This window comes from Diospyros lotus, chromosome 15 (genome assembly GCF_014633365.1).
Source record: "Diospyros lotus cultivar Yz01 chromosome 15, ASM1463336v1, whole genome shotgun sequence".
Lineage (NCBI taxonomy): Eukaryota > Viridiplantae > Streptophyta > Magnoliopsida > Ericales > Ebenaceae > Diospyros > Diospyros lotus.
Window position 1 is genome coordinate 16,583,042 of NC_068352.1, and position 17,188 is coordinate 16,600,229.

Here is a 17,188-nt window from a genome sequence, read left to right on the forward strand (position 1 = left end):
AATAAGCATGGGCAGTTGTAATATTTGAATTTGGGTAGCCTTTTTGGGCCTTTCATCGAGCAATGGATCAGTATAAAACTAACTAATCCCGCTCCCTTTTGGATCATCCTTGAATACAATTCGATCTCCTCTTTCCCACCTCTTTCCCACCTCAACTCTCTCTCTCTCTCTCGATCCGTCCCTCTTATTCTCTGCTCTCTCTTCCTTCCTCCCTACAATCCCTCTCAATTCTCCTAAATTTAGAGGAGAATTCCCTTGTCAAATCCACGAATCTGACAGCTAGAAGTTGGAAAATTGGTGGGAAGCCCTTGAACATGACATAAGACATAACAACCTTGTAGAGGATATGGCCATGGATAAAAATAATTGGGGGTTTAGAATTCATTTAGCGGACCCTCCTAGTGGGATTAAGGTTTGTAGTGATTGTTGTAATGATGCTGGAATTTTCTACTCCATCCTTGCTAAATTATCTTGTTGTTCTTTTATTTATGTATTTGGTTAAAGAAATTACTGCCCCCTAGGCAGGTTGGTAAAAATGGTGCTTGAATGTGCTATATGCATGCTTGTTATGCACCATATACGAGATTCTTTTACAAGGCCCTATTAGTCTCCTAAGATGGTTTTTAGAACAGGATATGCTAATTCTTAATTGCAATATGCACTTCGTGATCTAAGATCTTGAGTCGTGCTACATTAGAAGCAGGCAGAGTTGTAACATAATGCCAACACACTTATGGACCTGCATTTTAATTCACTGTACAGAATATACATTTACATAGCAAGTGAAAAAGTACTAAATCGACAAAAGTAAATTCTGCTGTGACTTATTTAAAATGTTCCAGATCTTTTTGTGCATGCGGGATAGATGTATCAAGTAAGCTTCATCTTAAATACTTTGCTGTATTTTCTGCTCAAAATGTATCTGAGTTTTCAACAGTCTGAAGTATCAAGGCACTAAGATGTTCTTTAATTCTCTGTTCAACTTTAAACTCACACATTATCGTTACTAAAAAGATTATACTTTGCATGATTGTTTACAACAAGAAAGTTGTACCAGAGTACCAATAATGTAACTGGTTTAAGTTAATGCGAAAAGGGTTTTCCAAGATTGAAGTTGGATGTCTATAGGGGGCAGTGTTCTTGCATTTTTTTAGAATTCAAAACTTGTTCTTTTGCCACTTTGCTGTATTTTCTTCCCCATATTGTGGTTTAGAAATCGGGTGGAGAATGTTTGGGCGCCAGAAGAAAAGTGAAAGAAATTTTGTGAAATTTTTTGGGTTCAACTTTGACCATAAAAACCCTAATTGCTTGTGGATGAAATATTTGTAGGTGAGGAAACTAGAAGTTGCTCTTGTGAAGCGATGGTCTAGGAGAGGATTGAAGCCAGTAAGTCATGGACTCCTCCCAAATGCTCTGCTCTGTGTCAAAGATCCAACTTCTTTGTAAGAAATTAAGTAAAATTATGTCTCCTTTTTTAGCTCTCTGTTCGTTCACCTTGTTTTTTATGCCATTAATTTATTTATGATTCACTTCTGAAAATGACCAATTAAGGTCACGTTTGGTTGGATGAATCAGAAGAGCTGATAGAATGGGAATAGAAATGAAAATACTTTTGGTTGGTTGGTTGGTACTAACATTCTAATCCATTCCATGAATGACATCCCAATAACCATTTTGCCTCAATTTTTACTTGAAAGAAAATTAAAACATACCCCCACCCCCACCATCCGCCGCCACTGTTGCTCGCCACACCCGCCGTCAAGGTAATTAAATATAATTTAATTGATCACATGAATTTACATGTATTTTTTATAACCTAAAAACTTAACTAAAATTTATGATAAAAAGTTATATACTAAAATTTATTGAAGTTTTTGAAAAATAATTTTAATGCCAAACAAATTAAAAATAAAAATTTTATTATTTTTGTAATTTGGAGTTTTTTTGGTCATATAATTAATTTTTTTATTAAAAAAATTTATATATTAAACATAATAATGAAATAAAATGATCATTTTCATTACTGATCATACTAAAGATTCACAAACCATTTCTATTTCCATTACCATTCTCATTCTATTTGATCTCATTCGAGCAAACCCAACGTAATTTTAAAGCCAGTATGGAATATTTTGGCTTCCCCTACCATCACATCTCTACTCTAGGTATATCAAATAATTTCATTATATTTGAATCAACTATAAATTTTTAAAATTTTATAAAGAAATTAATCGTACACTCTGTAGATTAACACTTTTATCCAAACACTCCCTATGATTTGTTAGGCCAAATTAATTCTCACCAATTGTCTCTTATGTTTAACAGTGTCAATTAAAGTGCAAGTAATATAAAATTAAATTTAATCTTTATCTAATAAAAAAAGTCTCACTAGCCAGAACCCAGGTTGCATTGCCGAAGCCCATTAAATGGCTTCTAGCACCATAAGCAATTTGGTAGGCTCTAGCGTCACAACTCACTAGATTTTTCTGATGTTGAATCCATTGAGTTCTAATGATGGGGAGAGAGAGAAAGCGATGAAGATGAATAGATATGGAAGATTGAGAAGATGAAGATGATGATGAAGATTTCAAGTCTAGACGACAAAGAACTTCTATGTCTGGACTTTCGCCTTTAGCTTTCATATCTAAACATTGATTGAGGAAGTTTTTCTTCTTCTTTCAAATTTGAAATCTTTTTCTTCTACTTTTTTTTTTTTCCTAGATCTAAAATCTTCATCTTTATCTTTCAAATATGCTCTTCTTCGTCTCTTTTTCTCTTTCTTTCTATCAGTGAGTTCTAGCTATGACACCCAATTATGGTCGCAACTTAGAAAAGGTTTTAACCATTGTCGACACCATCAACGGTAGTTCTAACCCATGTGAGTTTTGATTAATGAGATTTTTTTTTTGTTTTTTATTTTTTAAGTTTAATTTTATGTTAGTTACACTTTAGTTGACACTATTAATAATAAAAAGAGCATTTTAACAAATTACATGTACTAATTTGGCTAATAACAAACCATGGAAAGTGTTTGGACAGAAGTGTCCAACTACGTGTAGTGTACAATAAATTTACCCTAATTTATATAACAAAATGGGTATAAATATGAATATATATATATATATATATATATACTCCCACGAGTATAAGTAGGGGAATGGGTGCAAGGCCCCGGGTCTATATTTAACCCACCTATAATAATTTTATATATTATTATTTTATTTAACATAAGCTAAGATATCGTGTATACAAAGTCAAGTTTAAGTGGTTACTAAGTTAAGGGTGTAAGCAAAGCGTACAGAGACTTTTGGTGGAGGCTGAGATCTAACTTAAAAATGAAAATTCAACACTGAAATTTAAGCACAAAAATGTATAAGCGACCGACCAATCAACTCAAACTCTCTCGGCATACATACGCCAGGCCAAATTCAACTTCTTATTTTATTTTTCTTTGCGGCCCCCAAAGACTAGATTTGAGTTTGTGGACTGAGATGTCGGCGAGTCAAAACCCATATTGGGACAATAAGAGAGGAAAAGGGAAGGAGCAGCTTCTCGGCATTAGCCAGTAAAAGTCAATGAATGAGAAGTCAGAACTTTGAGAATATATACTTGGGGAAGCCCATGCATTGAAACCTCAAGATTTGATTATTATATCAGTCAAAATTTTAAATTACAAAATAGAGATTTGAATTTGAGTCTGGCAGTTATGAGATTACATCTAGATTTAATTTTTTTTTCCCCTAAACCATATGCAAGCTAGTGAAGGGTTCTTTATTTACAGCTTTTTATGCGGTAAACTAAACTAATCACGGGATGACATGTAAACGGTATAGGAAGCTAACACGTATCACGATCTCCCTTACTACTAAAATAGTGACCTCTCAAACAATTCAAAAATTGTGGGTCAGATATGATTAGAAGTTACACCTAGAAATCATAATAACGAAATCCCGTCGAAAATCATGCTCAATCCATCTAGGGTCGGGCTATATAAGCCGTAATCCTTTAGTATTGAACTCCTCATTACTCAATTACTCACTCTTTGAGTAATAAATACTAATTTGACCATAAAAGCCTATTATGGGGTACAATAACGCTGTACTTTTAAGAGTCTAGTGCAAGGTGTTCTAAATCTTAATTTCCCGTAATATCAAAACCTTAATTAATTTTATTTCATTTTTTATTCTTGTAAGTGAATTTTATTGAAATTAATTTTTAAAGAGAAGGAGTTTTTAACTTTATCATTGATGGAGGTAAATAATCAACCTAATAGTCAATCCTAAAACACCACGTGACCTTGTCCAAACAAGTAATGAGGACTAGTAAGGAACCTATGTGTGGCACGATCTTTATGAGCTAACCTAAGCGCCACCTATAAGGCATCTAGACTTGCCACGTGACAAGATTTGGTACCTCGGTGATTAATGAGCATGGTTCAATTGGCATGACTTGAGTCCTTGACACCACATCTAGACCATGCTCAGGTCATATCCTAGATAAGGTATTTAGTTGAAATTAAGCTTGGACCATCTTTATGCAGGCTATAAAAGCCCTTTATTCTCCAGTGACAGGTAAGCATTATTATCTCCTGCGTGTTACTTTGCTCACTCTCATGTTGCGAAGTGTAGCTTGACCATCAAAGTTTACCAAAAGGGACCAAAGGCCTGACCTTGCAAGAGATTGGTAATTTTTTTTTATCTTAGTCACATTTCTTGCTCAAGCTAGTATGCCTCCGCGCCAAGACAATTAGCTAAGGACACTCTTGGATCCCAATCCCATGATAGTAGAGCAATTGGCCAACTTGGAAATGCAAATCCATGCATGCTTTAACCTAGATGCTCAGTATGTTCATTATCAGCTAGTAACAATAGCAGGAAGGACACATCTATCTATTACATTGAACACAAGAACAAGCTAGAACATGAGCGTCAATAAGAGTCAGAGCCATCTATGCACCCATCCCGCAATGAACATGCATCAAAGTAGGAGAAGCAAAAGAAACTAGAGACCTTAGGCCATTCCAGTCATTATTAGTAGAGGAATCATAGAATCGAGCAAGATAAATGCTTCTAAGTCTTAGAAGATGAGATATGGGTTTTAAAGAAACGCCACACAAAGCCTTCAGTTTGAAGCTCAAATCAGGCCTTAAGTCAGTAAATTATGAATTGAGATCTCACCCGAGAAGTTTCATATATCTTCAATTAAGCCATATAATAGCACAACTAACTTGACTGACTACATTGACTTGTTCTCCTCCCACATGATGGAACAGGTAGTCTCTAATAAGATATTGTTTTGAGCTTTCTCAACCACCCTAGAAGAAAATGCAAGTATGGTATTCAAGCCTATTGGATGGGTCCACCGATTGTTTTGATCAACTAAAAAAGAGTTTCTTGGCACACTTTGCCTCATATCAAAGACACCTCCAAGCTTCTATCATGCTCATTAATGTTTGGCAAGCCCCCAATGAGTCTATAAAGGACTACCTAGCTTGTTTCAACATGGAAGCCATGGGCATACATGGTTTGGACTAGGGTATAACCATAACAACCTTTTATAATGGGCTAAAACCATGCCCATTTTCCTTCTCATTGGTTAAAAATCCCCCACAGTCTTTCTCAAAAATTCTAACCCGAGCCCAAAAATGTATAAATGTAGATGACTTATACCAAACAAAATAGGCTAAGAAGCTCGAGAGAAAGGAAAAGAAGAAGAATGCCCAGGAAGTTAAGCCCGAATATCACCTTGCTTAACTCATGATTGGTTGGGTCCCCTAGTAGGGTAGAGGAGTCCACCCTACTATACCCCTTAGTCAAGCCTTGGTCGGCGATCCTAATAAATTTCCAGCACAAGGATATGGTGCAATGGCCAAACAAGATAAAGGCATCACCGAGTAAGTGAAATCGAGACAAATACTGTTATTTCCACCATGACCACTACCATGATGCAAATAAGTGCATGCAGCTAAAAGAGACGATCCAAGACTTGATTAATTAGGGGTTTCTTAAAAAGTATGACACCAGAGGATACTCTGACAGAACCCTAGATATCAAAATGGACATAATCCAGTCTACCTTTTGTATTGTGAATTTATTTATTAAATTTAATTTGTTTTTGCTTATCAAAGACGCAATACTCACAGAACTCTAGTTTTCTAGTACTCTGCCCTTCAAAAAGTCATCTTTTGCTTAATTTAATCATGCCTATTTTGCTCATATGTCCAAGATGCATATGCCACAACTGTGTAATATTAGTATCAGATAAAGAAGAAGTAAAAACAATAGCATCATCTGTAATAGTAGAACATTGTGGAACATAAAATCTATTGTACTATTTTTTACCTTTCATCACAATAAGAACACCTTTACTGATCTTAATAACTTCACTTTCACCAATTAACTTGTACCCATTTAAATCAAGAGTACTCAATAAAATAAGATTTCTTTTAAGATCAGGAACATGTTTAACATCAATTAACGTTCTAATAGTCCCATCAAACTATTAGTGTTGTGTGCCCTAATGCTAGATTTAGATGACATCTAGTGGACTTGTTTTATGCATTCATTGTATCTTTGTATAAATTAATAAAATGTAAAGTTTTCTTCATTCATATTTTCTCCAATCAATTATATGAATGAGTCCCAAGATCTTTTATGTGAAAATCTTATTCTCAAGGTGTTGAGAGTGTGTAACAGGATTCTCTAGTAACAAAACTTCTTAAACTATTCCTAGTCCTTAAATTCTTTGGATTGGGACTCCGATTAATCGAATATGGACTAGTACATGGGTTATTATTATCTCGTTTGGTATAGGGATACCGATGGAAGGGTGGTGTGTCATGCATTAGATGACATGAGATGTTGCTAGTAGACCTATGGAAGGTTATTGGGGAACGATCAGTCGAATGTGATGTCGATGACTGACCACATGGCATGGTAGATAACGGTCGAGTCATCAAGTTTCGATGGTGTGTCGATTTTTAGACTTGAACGGCACGATTGTTTTGTGTATTAGTGTACGTGATTTGCTAATGAATCAAACCATCCAATTGGAATGTGGAAACGTTTATCTATGTGGTTCCATATTGTTGGTATATGGAGACAGGTGTTGGGAATAGGATTCGTCACTCTCGTCAGTATTTGATGGGGTGAATGTTCTATGTGATTTACTATCAATGTGATGGGACATGTCATGGCCAAGGCAGCAAATTGAAAGTCAAGAAAGGTGTTTCCTAAGGTGTTATCTAGTCACATTAATAAGGTTTGACACATAGTTACTTAGTTTGTGAGTTTATCGTTTCATGACTCTCACTAAGTCGGGACGTTAAGTGATGGAAGGATTATAACACATAGTAATCATCAGCCGTAATATGTTCACTTGAAGTGAGACTTTACTGCCACCTATACTGTCCTAAATTGCTGCTAGGTGCTATTCAAGAACTCTCGAAACGTCATTAGAATTTGAAAAAGTTTTGGTGATGGGTCAAGGGGATAACCGATATCGAAAGGGGTTTTGATATTATTTGATTACCAGCAGATAGTGAATCTAGAAATTCATATACCATATAGTGTTGCATTTGGTATCGACATCATGTACCCAAAATATCTCTGGAAGTGATTAGTCAAAAGTTAACCCTTGGCCCACCAGCTACCAATAATTGTAATTTAATTATGGAACAACTGATAGGGGTGCCAGCGAATTTCAATTGCAATTGAAATTGGAGGAGATAGAGAGAATGATTTAGAGAAAGCGAGAGAAAAGATAATTATTTAAAAGAAGCATAAGCCTTCTACATCAATTTAAATTTCTCTTCTTCTCTCGGACCGCCTTTTCTTATTCCTCTGTTTCCTCTGTAATTTTAGCTGTTACCATAAATTATATGTGTGAAGGTCACGTGTATAATTTTGAGATGTGGGTACTGGTGATATGGGGAACCTCTATGTCTAGCATAGGAAGAGATGACTGGAATGATACCAGACTGCATACTAGATGTGGACAGACTAAGACCATGCATCACATCTTGAGGTGAAATCGGTCTAAGTACAAAAATAGTTTCTGTACTCCGTCGTGGCATTGGACAATGGGTACACATTTATTTATATTCAATTGTTGAATATGTGTATTGCTTAAATACCTAAACTAGTGTATGGTGTGTATATTATATTCCGTTACGGGTATCTGATACATGGTATAAATTTTATTTTTACCCGTACTACCGTACACGTGATTCCCTTCACAAACATCTTAATTTTAATTGTTCTAATGCCAGCAATTTTACAAGAATAATTATTTCTCATCAACACATAACGAGAAGTCAAAGTTGTATATGTTAAAAATCAATCCCTATTAAGAGACATATGAAACGTGCATGCTATGATAAGGATCCAATCTTCATTAGGTTTGGTAATCTCATTAGTTATCACCATAAGTTCTCCATCACTACTGTTATTTTCAACAACATTTGGTTGTTTTCCTTTCTAGTCATATTCCTATTTTTTAAGTTTATTCTATAGTTTATAACACTCCTTGATGTCTCCATTTTTCTTACAATAATTATTAAATTTTGTCTTTATTTCTAGACTTAGATCTACCTTTTCCTTTACCACTAGAATTTGTATCATGTGTTCTCTCTTTAATCAATAGACCATTTCCCTAATTTTTAGAATTTTCCAATAATTGCTTATCAATTTTCTCTTTCGAGAACAAAACATCATAAACTTCATCTAAAGTGAGAGTGTCAAGGCTCTATAGAATGGTTTCTCTAAAAGTTGAATACGACACTAGTAGAGAACATAATAAAATTAAACTCATATCCTCATCATCATATTTAACCTCCATGCTTTCCAAATTGAAAAAAAAAAAAAAATCCTTAAAAGTTGTTAAATGGATTTCAATCGACATACTTTCTACCATTTGATGAGAATATAACCTTTGTTTGAGATGCAACTTGTTGGTTAAAATTTTCGTCATACACAGTTGTTCCAGTTTCAACCATAGAGTAACTGTAACAGTTGATAAATGTAGATGTATCTAAGATAAGGTCTTACAATCCTTACGCTATTTTTCTTTAGTACTCCATGACTGTGACATGAAAACCTAGAAGTGTATCATCTAAATTCATCTGTGCCAAAATTGCACGTATCTTAACCTATTATAGCGAAAATCTAATATTCCTATCCAATAATGGAATATCATACTCGAAATTGGCCATTACGAAAGAATAAATAACCCCAAATAATATCAAATGATCAATAAATAAAAGCCTAACATAAAACCAACAAGAATATTAGATCTAGGTAGCAAATCTGGGTAAAAAATAAATTTGGATTTATCGGATCTAGGCTGATGGATCTGGAAGGTTGGATCTAGTTTGATGGGTCAGATCTAGGCTGGCTAGATCTGAAGCAGGTCAAACTTGGTAGGTCAGGTTGGACTAGATCGAGGCAAGATCTAGGTTGGCTGAAATAGCCAACAATGGCGAAAGTATAAAGGGTCGACGGTGGAAGACTCGACAGTGATCAATGGTGATGTAGGCGATGATGGCTAAAGTAGCTTGAAATGAAAATTCTAATTCTAGCGATGAAGAAGAGCAAGATTTGTTAGATTTAATGATGGTTAGATACTCAATGGGGGAGACAGAGAGAGAGAAAGAGAGAGATCATTAGTTGAGTGAAACTTCTATGCTTTGGGGCAAGAGATACATACTCGAAGTCTTATTAGGCAATCCTACAAGATGCTATGAAGAATTTTGCATGAGACACCATGTATTTAGAAACTTATGTAATAGATTAAAAATGAAAAATTTGTTGCAAGATTCTAGATATGTAAGTGTAGAAGAAATGGTGGCTATGAGATTAGCAATTTTGTGTCATGGAACTACACAGAGTTGTAACTGAAAGGTTTCAACATTCACTTGCTACGTTACATAAATGGTGTAAAAATGTGATAACATCATTTGTATCTTTAGCAACTGATTTGATTAAGCATGTTAATAGAGGTGCTGTTTAATTAGAAATTTAAAGCAATCCAAAGTGGTTTCCATACTTTGAGGTATGAAGTTTTATACTCCAAATTATATTATATGGACTACTGTATTCTTTCCTAGATATGTTGTTATCTAACACAAAATTAGTTGTTTCAAAAATGAAGATGGCACCCATGTAGCAGCATGGGCTTCATCATTGAAACGTAAAACTTTTAGTGGTAGAAAAGTATCATTGGTGACAAAATGTTATGGTCGTTTGTTCTTATCATATGATGTTTACTTTTGTATACGCTAGATGGGAAGGGATTACTAATGATAACTGACTATTTTTAGATGCTCAATCAAGACAAGGAAATAATTTCCCATTTCCCATTGATTGTAAGTGTTAATAGCATTTAATATTAGTTGGTGTTTGTTTTTTTTTTTTTCCTACAAAATTTGACACTGATATTACATATTTATTTTATAAGTTATTATTGTATCATTGATTTAGGTTATCCAAATATTCTATGATTTTTATCTCCATATCTCGGTAAGAGATACTATTTAGATGATTTTCAAGGTCGAGGAAGACCCCATGAAAAAAAATGAAATTATTAACTACTGGCGTTCATCTCTATGTAATGTTATTGAGAGCCTTTGGTGTGTTAAAAGCTCGATTTCACATTTTAAAGTCAATATTGAACTACCCTTTTAAGGCAACAAAAATTGATTCCTATTGCATGTTGCACTTCATAATTTTATTGGGCAAGAAGATAGAGTTAACAATTTATTTACACACTTTATAGAAGAGAAGGTTTGGAGATATCTAATGAGATGATCCATGAAGTAGTGCAACTAGGTTTTTCGATAGATATGTCTCAACAACAACGAGTATTCTAAAAAATGCCATTGCAGAACAATTATGGAATGATTACAACAATTGCTAAAGTTATTATTAGTTTGCAAGGTTATTTTCAATGTTAGTATAATTTTAGTGTGTTGTTTTGATAAAAATTGGTTTGCACTTGACAATTATCCTTGTATGATTTTGTTAATGGTGAACATTATGTCATCATATGTTTTATCAATTTTTTTTTTAACTTAGTTTGTTCTGTATTGATAATTGATTTTGTGAAAAGCACCCAATTCATAAAGAATCATGCTATATGTACATCATTTTTGTACATCTTGGACTACACAATAGGTATTATGACCAAAATACCTTGCGTCTCTCCATGCGCTTCATGTGCCTCTATGCGCCTCATGAGAGATATTTTTGTCATTGGTATACCTTTGTATAGCCCAAGGTGTATACAAAGGTGTACCAATAGTATTATTCATTTATAAAAGAACACAATCAAACCTTGCCATAATGTTTTAAATAGGCAATTTTGAACTAATTAGAGTTATTATTTATTTAATAAAAATGTAATAAAAGTTTTGAAAAATGGACAAAAAAATAAAAGTTAAGAATAAATCAATGTTAGTTTATTTTCTGAAAACTAAAACTGGTTTCATATTTAACACAAATGAACGTATTTTCTAATTTGTTTTCTAATTTTCTATAGAGAAAAAAGCACAAAAATAGGAGATATAAAATAAAAAATGTTTTTCACAAGTAAATAGCCTTAGTTCTCTTAGAAAAGAAGTTAATTTCAAACACTTTTTATGTTTGTTGAAATTAAAAGAGTGTTCAATACAAACCGAACTTTACTACATACAATTTGTCAGTTAACTCAATCACGTATTAATATTGTAATCAGAGTTAAATTGAATATTTCTCAAGCCAATAAAAATAATTTATCGGGTTATTTGTATATAAAGGATCAAAATGGATCACGATCACAAAGAATATGAACTTTACAATGGATGATCAATCTCTAATTGTGTTGTGGCTTTACAACAACTTGGGGGAGATGTTAATGGGCATTCCATGGCAAGGAAAGGGAAGGGGATCCATGGTGATTGCCTCGTCTGGGTATTGCAGCGACCATTCGTAGCTGGTCACAACGTAGTGAACGAAGATGAGCATGTTCAGCTTCGCCAGTTGCGATCCCGCGCATGCCCTCGCGCCTCCCCCGAACGGCACGTAAACATACGGCTCCATCGCTTCCTCGAACCGGCTCGGATCAAAAGTCGTTGGATTTGGGAAATACTCCCAATTGTAATGCGTCCCATATGCGGTCCATAGCACCTGCATGGAATCGCGTCAATTTTTTACACGCAGAACAACAACACGTTAAGCTAGAGGTTATTTATCATTTATATTTGTAATTTTATCTTCCATAAGATACCTTCCATCCTTTGGGAATTATGAAACCCTCAAATTCGATGTCAGTGATTGCTTTTCTAAAAGAGCCGAATATGGGGGGGAACAGCCGCATGCTCTCTCGTGCCACCTGCCATGTATACTTCATCTTCTTGATGTCCTCCAGCGTTAGGTTCGGATCACCATCTCTTCTGTTTTTAAGTATCTCTGCATGCTCTGTCAAAGAATCACTAGGCTAGCTGTGAGTGTGTGATTAAGAATTGAAGAAGAATGAGAGTTGACGTGCAATGTTAGATTTTGAGAATGTAATTAGGCTGGCAATTTAAGTGGCACATTTGGGTTTGACATGTTTATAGAAAGGTTTTAATATCAAATCTCTCCATCACCATTCACTCTCCCCTTCTCCACACAAATGTTCCTTGAAATCTAAATCAATAAGATAAAATAATAACCAAAAAACCGCTATTTTGGTTTAACAATCATAGTTTGTTAAAAACAAAACAGGAATTTTAGTCATTTTAACCTGTCCAACAATTATTATCATTGTCTTAAATGAAAAGGACCCCAATCCATATCACCCTCTATCGTAATTCAAATGAAAAAGCCAGCTAGCTATAGTACCTTGAAGGAGAAGAGAGAAACAATGAGGGTGCAAAGCCAGCATCCTGAAAGTCATGGCAATGGCGAAAGAAGTAGTGTCATGAGCCGCAAACACCAGCAACACCACATTATCCACCACCTCCTCTTCACTAATCTCCCCCTTGATCATCCCAGCCACCAGCCGCCCCACCAAATTCCCACCACCGCCACAGCCGCCTTCTTCCTCCCTTCCACAGCCCTTCTCCTCCATCTCCTTCCTCTTCTCCCTTATCACCTCCACCAGCTTCCTCCCAATCTCCTTCCTCGCCCTCTTCGCCCTCCAAAACTTCGACCCCGGAAACCCCACCGGGGCTGCAAAAACCCCTTCCAAAACCCTCTCGAACGTCTCCAAACTCTCCGGCTCCACCTTTATCCCCAACAAGCACTCAAACACAACTGTAAATGTCAGTATCTTGGCTGTGCAGAATAGCTTAATATTGCTCCCATTCTTCCAGTATTTATTTAGATGTGATTGAACCGATTCACAGATCTTTGGGACCATTGTTTCCAGCCCAGCGGAGCTGAGGCTGGCGGCAATGAGCCCGCGAAGGTGGCGGTGAGCATCGCCTTGCTTCTCCATGATGGAGTTCTTGCCCATGAGCTGAACGGCCGAGGAAGGCCAGGAGCTTACGACCAGCTTGAATTCGTTCGATAGGAAGAAGCGATTGGCGTCGGCGCCGTTTACGACGACAGTAGGCGATCCGAGGAGCCTCGTTTTGAAGATGTTGCCGTGTTTTGCGGCGCGGGGCTGGATGAAGGACTCGAACAACTGGTTGCTCCTCTGCGCTCGGAAGAAATCCATGGTTTCGCCAATCCAGAGAAGGCCCATGTTGCCCGGTGGAAGCCTGCAGTTTCTTAGTGATCTGTTCTTGGTTTTTCTCGTCTTGTCCACGAAGAAGATCGCCATGGCTGTCGCAGCGAAAAGAGAGAAGAAGAGTGCAGCGGCGAAGGTCGTGTCCAGAGCCATTCGAACGAAAGGATTTAGAGTTTCAGGGAGCTGGTTTACTGATATTTATGTAGCCATGCATGAAGGAAAACCATTGATGGGGAAGAAGAAGAAGGAAGATGGCGAAGAAAGTCAAAACTCACAATTCCATCACCACACATATAATAATACTTTCGTTTCAACTACAGATATATATATATATATATATATATATTGCGGTCTGTTTTCGTTAATGCTGTTAGTACTGTTGATATGTTTGGAGATGAGTTAATTTTTGAAATTGAAAAAACAAATTAAATCAATGTAACTATTCTAAATCGTTTTTGTTATTTTATCCATATAGATATATATAAAAAACAAAGTCAACTGATGAAACTTAATTCTTTAGGGTTCCTTAATTTTGATATGAAAATGAGAGGTGATGGCATTGGCATGTGCAGCGAATGTAAATTATGCGATGCACGACCCTTGAGAACTACGTATCACCATCCTTTATCAGAAGTAGAAGAAGAAGAAGAAGAAGAAGAAGAGTACATGTGAAGATGATGAAGAGATTCGTTTTGGAGAATTGTGAAATATATATTGAAAAACAAATGGAGTGTCATCCAATTAAGTAAGCATCGTGAATTAATTGTTTCAGTTTATTAGTAGTAGTAGTAGTATGAATGGATCCCTAGAGATCGATCTGATCTGGTGGCTCTTAGACCCATATATATATATATATATATATATATGCGTGGAGCTGCAAGAAAGTGCAGAAAATGGAATCTTCTTTGCCACCCATTCCCATGTATATACTCTACAATTTAGACAATCACTACTTCCACAAGATTTTTTTTGGATTTTTTATGTAGTGTTTTGAGTTTGTTTAGCAAAGAATAATTTAGACTGAAATGTTTGTTAATACAATAGGATTCCTTTACTTTATCCCGTTCATATCTACAAATATGTGTTAGATGTAGAGATGACAATTACAATCGAAATTGTGGAGAATCGAACCAAAATTGAACTGGTCAACGCGGTTAAAAATCGTTTGATTGGGTAATGGTTTGGTTTGGGAAAAAACTGAACATTGTTTCAATGGGTATGGTTTGATTATGGTTTTCATTAAATTCAAACCAAAATCTGAACCGAATGCGTGGGTAATCAAACTAAACCAAACCAAATATACATATATATAATAGATATTTATTTATTTAATATATTATATATAAACATAATATATATATTAACTAATGCATTTTTTTATAAGTATTTTAACCAATGTATTACAAATATATAAAATATTTAACATTTATAAAGTAATTAACAAATAAAAATAAAACTTAATTTTAATTTTTTTTTATCAATCAAATAATTATATTCAAGAATTCTGAAGTTAATTTGTAACTTTATAGAAGAATAATGTAACTTTATTAGAGTTTGTCTTTATTTGTTGTGAAGTTATCAATTTTTTTTATAAATGCTATTTGTAAGAGTTTTTCTTTATTTATTGGTATGGATCAAACTAAAAAAACTATGGTTAAAACTAAAATCGAATGGTTTGGTTATGGAATTTTAACTTTTAAAATCAACAGGTAATGATTTAGTTTTAGTTTTAGTAGTTTAAGTTTGATTTTGTTATGATTTTGGTAAAAATCAAAACTAAATCCACCCATTCTCAACCCTAATTATATGCAAAAGTTACTAAAGGACAAAAAAGCTCAAAGCCCAAAAGTATCATTTTGGCCCAAAAAAAAGGGTATATCGAAGACTAAACGTTTATCGGACAAGGCCAAAATAATTGGGAGATAATTATAGTTTTTCCAAGATTGTAATCAAACTGTGGGAGACATTTTTTCTTTTTTGGGAGATTTTGAATAAAGGGCAAACAAAATAATCTTAATATTTAAAAATTCTTTCGAAAATTCTATAAAAGAATAAATATTATTTATAAAAATTCTAATTTTAATAGATCTTGAAATACTAGGGATATTTATCACAAATTTTCATATTTGCATACTTCTCTATAAATTGATGAGTTTTTATTCTAAAAAAGATATCGCTCTAATATTAATTTTAATATTACACTCAAACTTTACACAAGTTTGAATGTCTGATTTAAGCATCGAAGTCTTCGCGCAAGAATTACCATGTGTTCTATGCTCATTCTCTTTCTAAGAGAGTTTGAAGCAACTTGACGATAATATTTTAATAAATAAATTTATTATATTATATTCGAGCTACAAGAATATATATTTCATCTTAAAAATCAAATGGAATATAGGATTCTTAATTTGCTCCCACCTATAATCCTAAACTAATGGCTCACTTAGAGTCACATCAACCTAAAAGGCCGAAAAATTATTACATTTTGACCAAAAGGTAGGGTGGTTCAGGTTTCACTTAATTATGAAAATAATCTTCATTCATTGCTTACAAATACAATCTTCTTGGAATATTTAGAAGGCCGGAAATCTCATCTATATATATTAAGGATTAATTTAATAATTAAGGTATGTTTGATTGTATTACTTAAAATTTAATTTTAAATAATATTGTTTAGAAAACAAAAACCACTCCACTCCCTTCAAAAATAAATTCCATGAAAAAAATCTTTAAATGTTTGTACCATACATATTTTTTCATAGAAAAGTTAAGAATGTTTGATTGTTTCTTATAAAAAATGTGTAATAATTATATATTTTTCATGATAAATGTGTGCAATCAAACACACTTGAGTGTGTTTGATTGCACATTTAATCAATGCATTTTCAATTTCTTAAGTGACTAATGTTTGATGTATTAAACTAAGATTATATATATATAATGCTACCCATTGTCACAAGGAAATGGTGAAGGTGTAGTAGTTTTGAGATAATATGTATTTATTGTAAATTTTTTTAGCCACAAACTAATTTTACTAATGAATGTTAAATGTATGGTGTTTTGTAACATTTTATCAACTAATTATAAGAGTATTCTTATAATTAAAAATAAGTATAATAAATACACCTTATTTTGTATTACCCCCTCCCTCCCTTTGTATTTAGGTTAGATTAAAATAAAAGAATTAAGCTAATGAACAAAACTGACAAATTGTTTAGCTCGAGTCTTCATATTGACTCATTTTAATATTAATATTATTTAAGTTAACAAAATCAGTTAAATTATAAGGATGATCCTTAATTGAATATTAGAAAAGGCTAAGTTACATTCAGTGTTAGGTCATTCCAAAAAGAATGAATTCAATAAAACGAGAAATTATGGACATGGTTTATCAGAATTGTTATATTATTCGCATTGGACAATATATAATAATTGTCCGATACGAATAATTTGAAAAAGAAGGTGTGAGTCCCATAAGAGGGGTGGGGCCCATACATCA

General features: G+C 34.1%; 2 protein-coding genes across 2 annotated transcripts in view; one reads left to right on the plus strand and one right to left on the minus strand.

Moving 5' to 3' along the window:
• Window positions 1-1,654, plus strand: part of LOC127792364 (phosphatidylglycerophosphate phosphatase 1, chloroplastic/mitochondrial) — a 28,594-nt gene extending 26,940 nt beyond the window's left edge. Inside the window, exon 5 of the mRNA XM_052322836.1 lies at window positions 1,330-1,654. Within this exon, the coding sequence (XP_052178796.1) occupies window positions 1,330-1,446 (117 nt within the window). The 3' untranslated portion in view covers window positions 1,447-1,654. The remainder of the gene's footprint in view (window positions 1-1,329) is intronic.
• Window positions 1,655-11,793: 10,139 nt separating this feature from the next.
• On the minus strand, window positions 11,794-13,872 carry LOC127792453 (taxadiene 5-alpha hydroxylase-like). The gene is made up of 3 exons (XM_052322942.1): window positions 12,858-13,872; window positions 12,262-12,452; window positions 11,794-12,161 (listed from the first exon to the last, which is right to left on the minus strand). Exons 1-3 carry the CDS (start codon window positions 13,840-13,842, stop codon window positions 11,865-11,867), a joined length of 1,473 nt encoding a protein of 490 aa, XP_052178902.1. The 5' UTR covers window positions 13,843-13,872; the 3' UTR covers window positions 11,794-11,864.
• Window positions 13,873-17,188: the final 3,316 nt, after the last annotated feature.

What these genes read in the sequence shown, in the direction of transcription:
- LOC127792453 (XM_052322942.1), bottom strand. Translation starts at nt 13,842, where the DNA reads ATGGCTCTGGACACGACCTTCGCCGCTGCACTCTTCTTCTCTCTTTTC. An exon ending in TTTCTCTCTTCTCCTTCAAG is followed by an intron (nt 12,453 to 12,857) that starts GTACTATAGCTA and finishes ATTCTTTGACAG; the next exon opens with AGCATGCAGAGATACTTAAA. An exon ending in TAATTCCCAAAGGATGGAAG is followed by an intron (nt 12,162 to 12,261) that starts GTATCTTATGGA and finishes GATTCCATGCAG; the next exon opens with GTGCTATGGACCGCATATGG.